Below are 15,830 nucleotides of genomic sequence, written 5' to 3'. Positions count from 1 at the left end.
AGTGCCCCTGCCGCCTGGTTTCCCGGCTGGACGGTGAGCCATTCGAGGGCAGGGATCTTGTTTCTGTCATGGCCGAGTCCCCTGCACCCAGAGCAGGACTTGGCCCAGCGGAAAAGCCACTCACATTTAATGACAGAATTGAGGGCATGGTTGTGCTTTGCCCACTTCCCCCAGCTCACCCAGGGCCACTGTCTGGCAGACTCTCTGGTTTTCCTTTCCAGACGGTGTGCTTTATACTTTACCTGCCCTTCCATCTGGGCATCTGGCACTTAGCAAGTGCTCTGTAGTTTGTTTTCTGGGATGGGCATGGCCAGGCAAAGCCAGATCTGGTACCAGACTACGCAGCTGTTTGGGTGGTCTGTGCCCTTCCTGTCATTAGCAAGGATCACTGGAGCTACCAGCAGAAGGCCCTTCGATCAGGGGGAGGTAAGCCCAGTATCTGGTGCACGGTGGGCACCCAGGAAATGTGGGTTTCCTTCCCTTGCTGCCACCTGACCCTCTAGCTTTCTCCTAGCTGTGGGCCAGGCCTCACCCCTGTTGGCAGCCTCGGAGTGGGTTGGGGCCTGGGCTTCCCCATTATAGCTGGGCAGATTGCAGGATGCCACAGGGAATTGGGGGGTTCAGATCAGTCTCAGTGCGCATGTTTCTGGACAGGTGTCCTGTAAGAACTGTCCCTTCTCTCCCAAGCTACCCAAGAAACCTTCATTCTCCTTCACATCCAGCTCAAGGAGCACCTCTTGCAGAGCCTTCCCTGGCTTCCCCCAATGGACGCACCTCTCCTTCCTCTCAGGCCCCAGGCCCTTTGCACCCACTACTAGCCTGCACCACAGCTGGTGACTTACCTGTCTTTTCCCTCCCGCTGGACCAGGAGTTCCTGGAGGGCGGGGCTGGGCCTGAGCTACCAATTCGTTTTGTATCTCCCCTGCCCCCATGCCTAGCACTGAGTAGGAAGGTCATGGATGTTGGTTGGACTGGATTATACCCTGGCTTTCTGGGGCTATCTCTGCCCTTGGCACAGAGGAGACTAACTCAATACATTACGGGAGTCAGAAAAATCTTCCCAAAGGAGGGGGGGATGGTGGTTTCCTCTGCATCCTGGGCCCCCATAAGACCTGGGCCTCCAGCTTGGTGTTACTTTGTATTACTGAGAATTTTAGCAGTGGTTGTACTCTTACTGGGAAGGGGGTGTCTGAAGGCCTGAGGCATATGCATCTCTACTGGGCATCCCTAGTTTATTATGGCCAATCTTGCACATGGTGGTACTCTTTCTTTAAGCATCACTAGGACCCAGCCCCTTGGGGCAGCCCTACCAACTTCTACCAGCCTGGCAGCATTGCTTATGAGATGAAATCTATTTGCCAGCCCTGGCCTAGGGCCTTTACACTCAAGAGAAGGACTCTAGCATGGTCAATAATAGACCCTAGAACAGGACATTGGAAGAAGCATAGTATTTTCACACAGAGAAGTCTTCCCCCTGAATTGCCCCACAGACACATCTGCGTTTTCTGGGCCCCACGAGTATTCACAAACACCAAGCGCAGGCTCAGGTGCCTAGGAAGGTTACTGAGCAGTTCCACCTCTACTGTGCCTTTCAGAAGGGAGAGCGACAGTATTTTTACTGGTATAAAATCAGTAGTTCCAGGCCGGGCCCCCGTGTGCTGGCTGAGCCTCACTTTCCTCGTCTCTCAAAATGTGGGTCCCAGAACGGCCCAGCACCAGGGTCATTGGTCAGGATCAGATAAAATGGGGGAGATGACAGGGATTTCATAAACAATTGGATGCAGCCTGTCAGAAGGCCCTCTCTCCCTGACGCCAATGAGCCAACTCCTATTCACCCTTCAAAACCCAGTTCAAATGTGGTCCTCTTTGTTTCCCAAATGTTTCCACTTTATTGTACCTCATCCCAGCCTCTGTTTGCCACAGAAGTCTGGTTTGGAGTGGAGGTGCTGGGATATTCTTTCCAGGTCTCTAAGTAGGTTAGAAGAGCTGTGTAGAGGGTGGGCACCCTGACCTTCTCACCTGTATATAATGGGCATATAGCAGATATTGAATTGAATGCCCAGCATAGGAATTCTGATCCAAAAGTCACCACTTGCTAAGTATCCCAGGCCCTGGAATGAGTGCCTTCTCTGTAGTAATCCTGTCGGTAGGTGCTGTCTGTAATCTCCACCGTACAAAGCAGGGAACTGCAAATCAGGGCGGGCAGAGTAGCCTGCTCTGGGATTTGAACCCTCTCCATAGTGCATGCACACAGCGATGCTGCTCCTTTGGGATTTTGGTGGTCGGAGAGGAGGATTCACACTGGGCCGGGTGAGGAACCTTCTACCTAGCGCCCGGGGCAGGGAATGTTTTTTTCCTTGGCTTTGGATTCAGACTTCAGAATTACCTCTTGGGATGGATATGGGCACTGCTTGTTGCTCTTAAGTCTGTTCAGACTGCATGGGAACACTGCTCTCTGACCACCGTGGTCTTCTGAGAGAGCTACAGGCTGAGCCGGGCTTCGGGAAGATAACAGGCCAACTGCCCCCACACGGCGTGAGCCGGTGCGGGGAACCGTGATCAGCTGAAATTAAAGCGAGTCATCAAGAGGCTCTACGTGGGGCAGGGCAGGGTCTGATTTGAGGGCTCAAGAGCCTACCCCTTCCCCGTGATGGCCTCAGGGAGGTGGGGGGCAGTGAGGAGGCTGGTCCGCTTGTCTGGGCACAGGAAACACTCCCAAGTGGTGGGGAGGGATGGGGGCTGGATTCTGACCTGGGTCAGAGTGACAGGGCTTGGTGGTCGTGACCCTGTGGTGCTGGTTGTCTAGGCCTGTGGGGGTCTGGCCCCCTCTCACCGGTCCCCTGCCCTTGCTGGGCCACACTGCATGGTGATAGGTACACCCTTGTCTCTCCCACCAGGTGAGCTTCCCTTGCAGGGCCAGGACTGGTCTCAGCCGTCGGTGGCTCCCCAGGCTCCCAGGAAATAGAATGAATTGAGCATATGATGGTCCCATCGAAGGGAGGGGGAGAGACTCTGTGGAGGGTCTAGGCTTCGAAGGAGGGATAGAGTTTCCTTTAGAGGATGGCGGCACAGGTAGAAGGAACCACAAGGGCAAAAGCCAGGAGACAGGAAGGCCACCACAGCCCGTTCTGGCTGGAGGCCCAGAGGAGCGTGTGGTTGTGAGGGGGATGAGCCCTTGTGTCCCAGACAGGGAAGCCTAGGACAGAGAGACCAAACAAAAGGTGTGCCTGGCAAGGCCCAGGGAGCCCAGGGCCATCACCGCCTGCCTCCTGCAGGAGAACAGGGTCCTAGTTGTGTCCATCCCGGGACACACTTGCAGGTTTTTGCAAGAAGGAGGAGCAGGGTTGGATGACGTGTGTTCCCGGGGTGGTTGGACTGTCGCCCCGCCCCAGGTGCTCTGCCCATGTGTCTCCTGAGTGCTCACGACAGCGGTGAGGCAGGGGCCACCATCAGCCCTATTTTCCCCATCAGGAGACCAAGGCCCAAAGTCACAGTCGCACGCAAGCGTAAGTGGTAGCATTCCCACCGAGGTCTTTCGGAGTCCCGAGCCCTGACCCTCGGGCCCGGAGGGCAAGCAGATGTTAGTGGGCATGTGGCAATGGCCCAGGCCCTGGTGTGAAGAGCACTGTTCTGGGAGCCTGAAGACTCAGTGTGGCTTCACCCCTCCCTGGGAAGGACACACGGGAAGAACGAGATTTGGGGAACTGAGCTCCCCTGATCCCACGCTTGTTATCTCTAGAGCCTCACAGCTACCCTTCCAGGCGGGGCTTGTCAGCTGACAAGCTGCACAGAGGAGGAAAGTGAGGCCCAGAGCAACGCAATGGCCACATGGCGTCTCACAACTCCGAGTGTGGCCGAGGACACGGTGTGTGGTCTGATGGGGCTGTTTACCTGCTCACTGGTCAAGTGATCTTGGGAAAGAAACTTCATACCTTGTGCCTCACTGTCCTCATCTGTAAAATGGGTTAGTGACCCCTACCCTTCTTACGAGACAGGATTGTAAGGACGTGGTTGATGCAGATGGAAATAAAGAACAAGGAAGCGGGCCGCCTGGGTGGCTCAGTCGATGAAGTGTCTGCCTTCGGCTCAGGTCATGAGCCCAGGATCCTGGGATCGAGCCCCGAATCGGGTCCCTGCTTAGTAGGGAGCCTGCTTCTCCCTCTTTTCCCTGCTCATGCTCTCTCTCATTGTCTCTCTCTCAAATAAATAAAATCTTAAAAAAAAAAAAATAGCACAAGGAAGTAAGGAAGTCCGGGAAGGTATTAATTTGACACACTTGCTCCCTCCCCAAAGTAGCTGGGTGTTTTTCACACCTTTTTACATCTTGGTGCGCCTGCTTGTATCTGCACTCTAGCCCTCTGCTGATGGCGCTCCCCCCTTCCCAGCACAGCCCGCAGTCCTCTCTCCGGGACCATTTGGTGGGGGAGAGAGTGATCATGGAAGGGACCTGTGAGTAGCCTGGACAGAAAGTGCTGGCTTGAGATCAGGCAGCTTCCAGCCCCCTTCCCACTAGGGGGTGGGAGCCCCAGGCTCAGGTTCTGACCCAGGGGAAGGCCCACATCCCTTCTGGGCTGCCACTGGGTGGGACAAGCTGACCTCCAATGGGCCTTCTAGTCCATACATGGTGCCGTGGAAGCCGGGTGGGCTGTCTAGATCTGGCCAGGAGCTCCCGGTGCCCGGGGGGGGCTTGCCCTAGAGGAACCTGAACTCTAGCTGCTCTGCCTGAGCCTCCCTTCTCCTTAAGCAGTTTTCACTCCCTGCCTCTTGAGCAGGCTCCCTGCACGTGTTTGGTACCATTCACTTGCTGTGCATCAGCAGGCCAGTCCTCAGGCTTGCTGAGCCTCTGTCTTCCTCATCCAGAACATGGGAAATTCCCTCCATCTTGCCAGATTGGGGCCCACACTATGCTACCTGGTCTGGTATGGGCCATGCGGGCTCCCGGGCGTGTGAGGGCTGTGCGGAAGGGCTGTTGGTGGTAAATGAGCGTGGCCTGGGTTCAAATCCTTGCTCGGGTGCCTATGTGCCAGCTCATGCCTGGGGCTCCCTGAGCTTATTTCCACCTTGGTAAAATGGAGACAAAATGACACCTGCCTCATGACATTGTTGAAAGATTCAAAGAGATTCTTATACAAAGTGCCCGGCCCAGTGTCTGGTGCTACCTTGTAACTGTAATCATCGGCATCATCTTGCATCCTCTGTATCTCTTCTCCTTGGGCTGAGTTTGCTGGTAAAACCAGGTTTTCTCCTTGAACTTGGGGTGTCTGGTGCAGAATGGCCGCCCGAGCCATGTGTGAGAAAAGGCAGGTGGCCTCCAGGCATCCCCCCGCCCATCAGAGGCCCCGCACAACACCGGAGTCCAGCGGGGCGTGGGTGTGGAGGGCAGGAGCTGCGTGGCTGGGTTCAGAAGGTCTTTGTAGGCTGTGAGATGGGCACCTGTGAAAGGGGATGAGTGTGGGAATGAGAGCACACAGTGGGGTGGGGACTGTGACCAGCCACCAGCCCCTGCTGACTAACTGATAGACTGCTCTCTCCCCCAGAGACTGATGGAGAGGCAGAGACGGAAGGCGGACATCGAGAAGGGGCTGCAGTTCATTCAGTGAGTGTGGGGCAGGCTGGGCAGGCTGGGCATGGTGGGTCCTCTGATGCCAATGCCCGAAGCCCGCCCAGGCCTCCCCAGCTCCCCTTTTCTTCTCACTAAGCCTTTGCTGCTCAGGCTCCCATGTGTGCTGGGGAGTGAGGAGGTGGGATGTGCTAGGAAGGGGCCAGGGGAGGGGCTGTAGATCTGTGAACCACCCCCCACCACCCATGCACACACATTCCCTGACCCTGGTTACCCTTCAGTCCTGCTCCGTATACCATTTTACCCTCGCCTTCCACATACACTGGCACACTTCCTGTTAATTCTTCTGCTGGCCTGTGAACATCTTATAACCAGTCAATCAATAAATTAGTTTCTACTTATTAAGCACATCTCTCAGGCTCTGTGTTGGGCCCTTCACATCCATCATCTTCTTAATCCTCACAACAGCCTCGTGAAGTAGGTGGCCTTATTTCCATTTTGCTAAGGCTCAGAGAGGTTAAGAAACTTGTTTATGGTCACACAGCTACAACGTGATAGGATTCTAACCCAGGTCTGGCTGACCCCAAACCCACATTTCTTTCCATTATTTGCCCCTCAGTACCCACATGCCATATTTGGGTTTTGTTTTGTTTTGTTTTTTCTTTACACACAAAGTATTTTTACTAACTTTTTTCTTACATAGATCCCCAGAGGCACATTTATCATGACACTACTGAAGTGTTAGCTGCAGGACCCCTCACTTGCTCGGGTCCTTTCCGAAGCCATGGAAGGTGCCCTGAGCAATTCTTTGTTTCTAATTTTGTGGGGTTTTTTTCTTATATGGGAATCCCCACAAAACTAGGATTTACAGCTACATACCCTCATATAAACTCTCCAGTTTTGTTTCTCACAGAGATGCGTAAAACACGACCTGCCTCTTCCCCACAGACTGGGCCCCTTGTCACACACGCAGTGTCCGCGTGGCTCTGTTCGAGTGCATGTCGACATTCACACACTGTCCTTGCGCAGCTTGCTCAGGCCGCCATGAGAACTGTGGTCCACTTTTCACTCCTCTCTGAGCCGGTCTCCTCCCATCTGGGGGAGAGCTTTGATTTGGCGGCACTGCTCAAGATTTATAAGAGGCCAGTCTGATGAACAAAGTGAACCTTGCAAATACTGTCTCTCATAAGAATTATGTCTTTAACTTAAGTCACTGATTTCTTAAGTCCCTGCGAAATGAATTCAGCCCCTTCCCTCAGAGTCATTGTGCTTGGGGTAAATGGTAGCTCATTGTTCTCCTTCCCCTTTCCAGAGGGGAGTTCCAAGAAGGTTTAGCAATAGGACAGCCTCCCAGGAACCCATACGGTAGTCTCCTAAGGGATTGCTTTACAAGATAACACAATAGGACCTGCTTCTTTTAAAATTAACTGTTTTCATATATAGCCTTTGTGCACTAAGCATTTATTAGGCACCTCTGGGCATAGAGCACTGTAGGACCATAAAGTGGTTTGCACAGGTGGGGTGGCGCTGGCTTGTGTGGAGCCTTGAACACCAGGATGAGGTGACCTTTAGGTCAGGGTGTGACCTACTGGACAGGGAGCTGGTGCTGGAGGTGGGAGGTCAGGAGGCAGGGTAGTGATGGGGCCTGGCTGGGGAGTACAGGGAACAGTGATGGGCCCTGGTCCCTGACGGTGGAGAGGCAAGTGAGCAGGATGTGAGCCCCGCTGTCACAATTAGGGACACCCTCTCCCCCACACACAGGGGCCCTCGGCATCTCCTCTCACCACTTCTCACTCACTGGCTCAGGCTGATCTTTCTTGCCCAGATGTTGGCGGCAGCTCCGGGCAACAGAAAGAGCCCCAGCCCTGCACTGTGGCCCTGGTGCTGCCGCCGACCTGCTGGGTGACCTTGAACAAGTCACTGCCCCCTCCGAGTGTCTGTTTTCCCCTTTGTGATGTGGAGGACCAGGAGACTGCCCTTCTAGCTCAGCTATTTAGCCTGACCGATGTGCCTCCGTTCTCCTGGGCTGGCGTTTTCTTCTGTACTGAGCTGGCATTTTGTTGGCCCCCACAGAGGAGAGGGTGCCCACAGCCCCATCTGCTTTGTGGAGGCTGGCACGAAGGGTCAGGCTCTGAGCGTACCTGGCATTGGCTGGGGTCCTGCGTGTTTTGCGGGAAGGGATGGGAGAAGGGGGACCTGAGGTGGACTCTCGGTGCTGCCTGGGGCGCCTGCATTTGCAGGTTTGGTGTGTTGAGCTGTGGTCATTCCCAGAGAACTGGTTTCTTGCGAAGAGGACAGCCAGCTGGAGCTGGAGCTGGTCTGTTCTTTCTCAGCATCTGCACCTGGGAAAGCCTGGCCGTCGCCCTGGGGCAAACACAAGGCCTTGCTCCAACCCTTCCATCAGAAGTAGAAGACCAACATGGTGTTGGTTTAGGGAGAAAAAAACCTGTTGTCCCCTTAAACATGGTGTTGGTTTAGGGAGAAAAAACTGCTGTCCCCTTATTCCAATCTGCAAAGTGACATCTGAGGTCCAAGCTAGATAAGTCCATTCCTGGCATGATCTGTGGCCTTTGGCTTGGGCTCCTGGGGCCTCCATGAGTCTGAGACCCCTGGGCTCACCCAGACTTCGTACCCCTCTCCTTTTCCTGCTAGGTCGACACTACCCCTAAAGCAAGAAGAATATGAGGTGAGTGTCAGCTGCTGGGCTGGGGGAAGGTGAAGGAGAAGGGCAGAGGTGTCCGGGGGGTGGGGTGTAGAGGCCAGGTGCCAGGCCTTGGGCTGCATGAAGACCCCTGAGCCCCCTCTGCACCCTGCCCCCTCGCAGGCCTTTCTGCTCAAGCTGGTGCAGAACCTGTTTGCTGAGGGCAATGACCTGTTCCGGGAGAAGGACTATAAGCAGGCCCTGGTGCAGTACATGGAGGGGCTGAACGTGGCCGACTATGCTGCCTCCGACCAGGTGGCCCTACCCCAGGAGCTGCTGTGCAAACTGCATGTCAACCGGGCCGCCTGCTACTTCACCATGGTGAGCCCGACACCCTCCCTTCCTCTCCTCTACCCCCTGGGCCCTGACCACCACTTTCCCCAGATGCCCAGCCAAGCCCAGCCGGTACCCCAGTGAGCCTCTGCAGGGCCAGCCGCTCACCTCCTTCTGTATGAGTCTCACCATCTACTCCCATGGCTCCCAACCCCAGCTGCACCACGGACTCACCTGGAGAGCATTTTTTTTGTTTGTTTGTTTGTTTGTTTTTTAAGATTTTATTTATTTGCGAGAGAGACAATGAGAGACAGAGAGCACGAGAGGGAGGAGGGTCAGAGGGAGAAGCAGACTCCCTGCTGAGCAGGGAGCCCGATGTGGGACTCGATCCCGGGACTCCAGGATCATGACCTGAGCCGAAGGCAGTCGCTTAACCAACTGAGCCACCCAGGCGCCCTCACCTGGAGAGCGTTTAAAGCACTAATACACGATACAAAAAATGATTTGTAATGATACTAAGCCCCACCCCAGAGGAATTAAGTTAGACTCTCAGGGTGGCCGGGGCACTGGCAGGAGTCTGTGGGCAGTCAGGGCTGAGCTCCGTGACCCTCATCATGTGCTGCCTCTTTCTGCAAAGCCCTGGCCTCCCTCCTGTCTCCCCCGTCCCTGAAAGCAGCTCTGGCCTCCACCTCTTCCCTGTCCTGCTTGCTCACTGACTCAGTCACTCACCGGATCCTTTGGGAGGCTCTGCTGGGAGCTCTGTAGAGGACCCACTAACACCTCTGCGGTCCGGAGTGGACTGTTCTGGAGAAGCACGTCTACCAGATGCCTAAGAGTATGAACGCCAGAGCTGTTTCCTGGAGCTCTGCGCCCCCCTCCCTGACCCTGGTCCTCCAGCATCCTCCATCTCTGCAGGGAAAGAGGCGGGAGGCGCAGGGAGGGAGGCAGCAGGTGCCGAGCGCTGAGCCGCCCGCTCCTCTCCACAGGGCCTGTATGAGAAGGCGCTGGAGGACAGCGAGAAAGCGCTGGGCCTGGATGGCGAGAACATCCGGGCACTGTTCCGCAAGGCCCGTGCCCTCAGCGAGCTGGGGCGCCACAAGGAGGCCTACGAGTGCAGCAGCCGGTGCTCCCTTGCCCGGCCCCACGTGAGTGCCCTGCGTGCCCTGCGTGCCAGCTCTTCTGAGCCAGCTTCCTCCCCTGGGGCTTGGACTCGCACATACTGATACGGACCCTGAGCTCTAGTTGTGTTTCAAGCACTGCTGAAAATGCCCTGTATGTATTAACTCACTTAATCCTGGCACCTACCCGTTGAGGTAGATACTGTTAGTATCCCGTTTTATTTTATTTTATTTTTTTTTAATAATTTTTTTTTTTTAAGATTTTATTTATTTATTTGACAGAGAGAGACACAGCGAGAGAGGGAACACAAGCAGGGGGAGTGGGAGAGGGAGAAGCAGGCTTCCCACGGAGCAGGGAGCCCGATGTGGGGCTCGATCCCAGGACCCTGAGATCATGACCTGAGCCGAAGGCAGACGCTTAACAGCTGAGCCACCCAGGCACCCCTTATTTTATTTTTTTTAAAGATTTTATTTATTTATCTGAGAGAGAGAATGGGAGACAGAGAGCACGAGAGGGAGGAGGGTCAGAGGGAGAAGCAGACCCCCTGCCGAGCAGGGAGCCCGATGCGGGACTCGATCCCGGGACTCCAGGATCATGACCTGAGCCGAAGGCAGTCGCTTAACCAACTGAGCCACCCAGGCGCCCTTATTTTATTTTTTTTTAAATGTTTTATTTACTCATGAGAGTCAGAGAGAGAGAGAGGCAGAGGCAGAGGGAGAAGCAGGCTCCCCGCCCAGCAGAGAGCCCGATGCTGGACTCATCCCAGGACCCCGGGATCATGACCTGAGCCGAAGGCAGACGCGCAGCCATCTGAGCCACCAGGCGCCCCAATACTGTTATCATCCCATTTTAAAGATGAGGAGAGAGGCACAGAGAGAGAGGAACTTAGCCAAGATCACAGCTGGAGTTGGCAGAGTCGCCCTTGAACCCAGGCAGTCTGATTCTAGAGTTGGCATCCTAACCTCTGTACCGTAACGGTACAGGGTTGCAGCAGGGACTAAAAGGGGTGCCACGTGTGCCGGGATCCTGATGTCCAGGCTGTCCCTGGGTGGGGGAGAGACAGGGAGTCGATCAGTAGTGAGCCTGGCTTGCCCTGGCCCACACACAGCTGGGCACATGCCCTCTTCCCCCTTTATTCATCCACCTAACAAGTATTTACTAAGCACCCATGCAGTGCCCAGATCTGTGTCCTTCAGGGACCCACAGTCCACTGGGAGACATGGAAAGAGGCCTGGCATCTAGGCCTGGCTCCACCACTGACCCCCAGCGTGACCTTGGACAAAACACTTCCCCTCTCTGCACATCAGCTGCATGTCTATAAAGGGCCCCTCCTACTTTACCCCTGAAATAATGAGTATGAAAGGGCTCACACAAGGCTCAGTTCTGCCCAGGAGTGATCAGGATCTTAGAGGGCTCCCTCCCTGGAGGAAGGTGGGCTTGAGTGGAGCCAGAAGAAGCAGGAAGGATCTGGGTGGTCAGAACAGAGGGAAGGCCATGTGCACAGTGGTCCAGGATGTTGGTGTCAGAGAGCTGGGTTTAGGATTCTAATCTTAAGTCAGTCATCTGCTAGCCATGTGACCTTGGACGCATACAGCTTAGTCTCTCTGAGCCTTGTTTGTACCCCCTGTCCAACAGGGATGATAATATGCCATGCATCATTGGGTTATGAGAATGGAATCTGAAAATCATGCAAGGCAGTTGGCATACCGGCCAGAAAACATGCACTGTTACTATACTTTTTGTTTATTATTCATGCTTCTCCAATTCAGTTTAAAGATTTTATTCATTTATTTGTCAGAGAGAGAGAGCACAAGCAGGGGAAGCGGCAGGCAGAGGGAGAAGCAGGCTCCCCACTGAGCAAGGAGCCCGTTGCAGGATTTGATCCCAGGACCCTGGGATCATGACCTGAGCTGAAGGCAGACACTTAACTGACTGAGCCACCCAGGTCTCTCCAATTCAGTTTAGTTCACAACTGAGATCCTGTCTTATGACAATAGTCCCTGAGCTGTACAGCATTTTCTAGTGTCTGTGGCAGGTCCACATCCGAGTCTCATGTCTACCGTTCATGGGCAGGCAGGGTGGCGTTTACCCCACTGTATGGGTGAGGACACTGGGGCCCAGCGAGGTTGCTCACTTGCCTAAGGAAAGTGCCCAGATGAGGACTTCTGACTCTGAGTTGGGGAACTGCCCCATTTCCCAGTCTTTGTTGGCAAATACTGGCTGAGCTCTGCTCTGTGTTGGGTACTGGGGACCAGAGATGACTAAGACTCTGGCCCTGGGTTCCAGGAGCTCATCAGCTAGGGAGGTGTGGTCAAAGGCACAGGTTGTTACAACATCCTTGTTCCCCCTTTGGTCCTTGGTCCATAGTTACCATTTCTTTGTTTATTGGTTGGTGTCCCCCACTAGACTGGAGCCTCCATGAGGCCTGGGCCTCGTCCTCCCTGTGATGGTGGCGTCCCTGGCTCCTAGCCCTTGCCTGGCACATAATGTGCATACAGTAATACAGCCTTGGAGGGAGGAAGGAATGTTGGGTGCTGTTACAGAGCACTAACCGTGGGCCAGCCATGTTCCAAACTTCCCACATTCTCACTCCTATGGGCCTGGGCACCACCCACCTGTCCTCTCTTGCAAAGAGTTCTAAGACATTGCGTGGTTAAAGAAGCCAGTGGTAGAACAATAGGTACAATATGATCTCACTTATGAAAAAAAAAGGAGAAAATCCTCACAAAGCAAAACCGAGCATCCTTTATAGGTCCATAGGCACATACGTAAATTCCTAGAAAAGATCTGTAGGGAGACAGATGAGAGCACAAGGCATGCTCCCTCTGGGGAGGAACCTAGGGCGAGGGTGGGGATGGGGGTGATCCAGGGGAGCACTTGCTCTCTCTGCAACATTTCAGCCCTCTACAGAGACACTACCACTTGCTGAGTTTTAGAAATAAAAAGATCATCTTAAATTCCAAAATAAAAATTATTCCTTTCCCATCCCCACAGTAAAAGGACAAAGGGAAGCATGAGTTCTGGTTCAGCCCCACCACGCACGAGTTGTGTGACCTGGGCAGCCAGTGACCCCTCCTGGGGCCTCGCTCCCTTATCCGTAACATGGCGTAACAGTGGATGCCCGCCCCCCCCCCCCACATGCCCCACCGTGCCCCAGAAGGGCTGCTCAGGGTCTCCAGAGCAGAGCTCTGTGAGCTAGGGCAGACTAACCCCCTCCACCCCGTATCTTGCCATTTCCAGGATGAAAGCGTAACTCAGCTTGGTCAGGAGCTGGCTCAGAAGCTTGGGCTTCGGGTTCGGAAAGCATATAAGAGGCCCCAGGTAGGTGGGCTCTGGGCGCTGAGGGTGGGTGGGGGTGGAGATGGGGAGGTCTGAAGGGGGACCAGGCACCTTCGGGCAGAAGTGGGTGAGGGTGGCCAGGGCTGGGTCAGGACAGAGGGCAATGATAACAGGTGATCTTCTCTCTGTGTTGGCTGGAAGCCCTGGACCGACTTCCAGACCTTTTGGAAAAGGAAGTAACAGCCAGAGTTTGCAGTTCGCCTTAGACACTAGCTGCTAAAACCTGTTCCCTCCCATGCCCTGGCCAGCTTAAACGCCCCAGAGATGGCCTGACCTGACACTGGTGTCTTTCGGTCTTATGTTCTCAAATAACCTCTGTAGGGTGCATATTGGAGACATTGGCATCTGTGTGGCTCTTTCAGACCCACCTTTATTCATTTGGCACCTCTTTTGTGTCAGAAAGCTGCATGGGGGAGAGGGTATGGCTCTAGAGTCAGCTGTGACCTTGAGCAACTTAGTTCTCTCTCCCCTGGCGTTTCTACATCTGGAACATCTGGATAATTATGCCCACCGCAGGGGGCTCGTGGGAGGATCAAAATGAAAGGATGTTTGATGTGGTGCCTGGCATGCAGTAGGAGCTTGTTTGTGGAAGTCCTCTGCCCGGGTCCCAGTTACAGGAAGAAAATACCTGAATCTGACCCAGAGACAGGGCAGGTCACTTCGGGCAGGCCTAGGGGCAGGGAGCCTTAGGGTACTACAGACCCCAGCTGCCTGGGTTGGGGCCCCTCTGCTGCCCTGGCTGATGGGACCCGGAGCATCTTTCTAGAATCTTCATCCCTTCTCACTTCTCTAACCTCTGCAGGAATTGGAAACATTTTCTCTGCTCAGTAATGGCACTGCGGCTGGCGTGGCAGATCAGGTAGGATGGGGACCAGGACCCCAAGCCCCCTCCCTGCCTCCAGTACCAACTTGTCATGAGAGCTTTGGATTCACTCTGTGGGGCATAATGACCCCAGCAGGGGGTCCAGGGCCATCAGACTGAAGGGTTGGGCTCAACCCATCCTAGTCCGCACTGCTGTGAGCCAGGCACCTGCCCTGGGAAGAGGGGGTGACTGACCGCCTGGGCCTGGGCCAGACTCAAGGATAGCTCTGGGATGCACAGCACCTCCACCTCTTAAGAGTGGCCTCCTGATACCACAGGGGCAAAGTGTGGGGATAGGCTGTGGCCGCTGTTGGCGGGCGGGTGGCCCAGTCCCGTTGATCTTCCTGCTTCCTCACCCCCATCCTTCCTGCCGCCATTGCTTTCCTCCCCAGTGGGCTTTCTGCATCTAGGCCTCCAGGTCTCTAATGTCCTCCCTCCAGCCTACCCTACTTTCTCTGCCTTTCCATTTTCAAGACCCAGCTAAAGCACACACCTCCACTGAGGCCCTTCCTGGTACCCCTGCCCAAGTGACTGCTGGGGAGATGCACAGAAGTGGGGGGCAGAGCTCATACCTGGGATCCCATAGAGAAGAGCCCAGCCTGCCTCTGTGCAGGCTGTTCTTGAGCAGAATCTTTACCTCTGAGCTTCAGATTTCGAACCTGTGGAATGAAGGTGTTCTGTCCCTCGGCCAGAACAAGGGAGCATACTCTGAGAAGTGTGGCACCTGCGGGAGCCATGAGGATAATGCTGGTACTTCAGCATTATCCTAGGTTTTGGATGTCCCCCGCCTCCCGGGCCAAGACCCTTGTACAACCCTGGCTCATCCTGGGGGTGGCGGCAGGACCCAGTACATACACTGGACTCTCCCACTGCTCACCACGCATGCTCAGGTGGACTTTGAGGCTTTTTGGAAGACAAGGGACAGGCTCTAGGAGCACTGATGGAGGCTGGGGTCCTGCCTCTTTGTTGTACGTAAGGGGAGACTGAGGCACCGAGCGAGGAGGGGACTTGGCGAACATCACACAGCCAGGCAGCAGCAGGCCTGGCTGCCTTCCGAGCGTTAACAAGGCTTTCATTCATTCACTCAGCAAACTCCCAGAGAACCCTTTCTTGGCCCTGGGCTGGGTGCTGGGGCGTAGCTGAGTCAGGCAGGCACATCCTTGGCCTGGGGGACTTCCGGGTGCCAGATCCACATCTGCCTGTATAGCATTCCTCATGGATTGTAACCGGAAATTTGGGGGCCTGGCACATAATGGATGCTCAAAAAAAAAAATTATGACATTTTGCTATAACAAAATGCCATGGACTGGGCGACTTATAAACAACAGAAATTCATTTCTCACAGTTCTAGAGACTGGGAAGTCCAAGATCAAGGTGCTGGCCAATTCGGTATCTGTTGAGGACCCGCTTCCTGGTTCACAGATGGCACTTTCTAGCTATAACCTCACATGGCGGAAGGGGTAAGGGAGCTCTCTAGTGTCTCTTTTATAAGGGCACTAATCCCGTTCGTGAGGGCTTCACCCTCATGACCTAATCGCCTCCCGAAGGCCACACCTCCTAATACTATCACCTTGGGGGGTAGGATTTCAACGTGTGTATTTGACATCCGTTGAATGTTTAACAAATATTCAGACCATAGCAGTGGATGAATGACTGAAGAATTGCAAATAATTTCACAATGCCTCGAGGGAGGTACTACGTACCCCTATTACAAAGAAGAGAGCAAGGCCGGACAAGTTAGATGACTTGTCTGAGTTCACTGAGCCTGGGGCTAGGTACGTGGTAAACAAAACATTCGTGGTTCCTGCCCTCAAAGGGCTCACAGTCCAGGGTGAACGGATACTAGCCTGATAATTTCTGGTTACAAACCATCATGAGAGCTGTAAAGGCAAAGTGTGGGTAGCCACGGGCCACTGGAATAGGGAGGCCTGATTTAGATTGGGCATCAGCAAACTTTCAAATGAGACCTGAAGGTT

At 54.4% G+C, this 15,830-nt stretch overlaps 1 protein-coding gene across 6 annotated transcripts in view; it reads left to right on the top strand.

The window, feature by feature from the left end:
• Nucleotides 1–15,830, top strand: part of ZC3H7B (zinc finger CCCH-type containing 7B) — a 57,133-nt gene that overhangs the window by 17,562 nt on the left and 23,741 nt on the right. For 5 of the 6 annotated variants that reach the window (XM_045872457.3, XM_064590557.1, XM_064590560.1 and 2 more), the window contains 6 exons: nucleotides 5,538–5,596; nucleotides 8,213–8,246; nucleotides 8,385–8,582; nucleotides 9,521–9,679; nucleotides 12,894–12,974; nucleotides 13,795–13,851. In XM_045872457.3, the coding sequence (XP_045728413.1) occupies nucleotides 5,544–5,596; nucleotides 8,213–8,246; nucleotides 8,385–8,582; nucleotides 9,521–9,679; nucleotides 12,894–12,974; nucleotides 13,795–13,851 (582 nt within the window). In that variant the 5' untranslated portion in view covers nucleotides 5,538–5,543. The remainder of the gene's footprint in view (nucleotides 1–5,537; nucleotides 5,597–8,212; nucleotides 8,247–8,384; nucleotides 8,583–9,520; nucleotides 9,680–12,893; nucleotides 12,975–13,794; nucleotides 13,852–15,830) is intronic. The other variant, XM_064590561.1, reaches the window with a different exon arrangement.

Source organism: Mirounga angustirostris, unplaced genomic scaffold, assembly GCF_029215605.1.
Source record: "Mirounga angustirostris isolate CCGP_5_RB_7025 unplaced genomic scaffold, mMirAng1.0.hap1 SCAF_5, whole genome shotgun sequence".
Taxonomy (NCBI): Eukaryota; Metazoa; Chordata; class Mammalia; order Carnivora; family Phocidae; genus Mirounga; species Mirounga angustirostris.
This window is presented reverse-complemented; position numbering and strand designations above follow the sequence as displayed.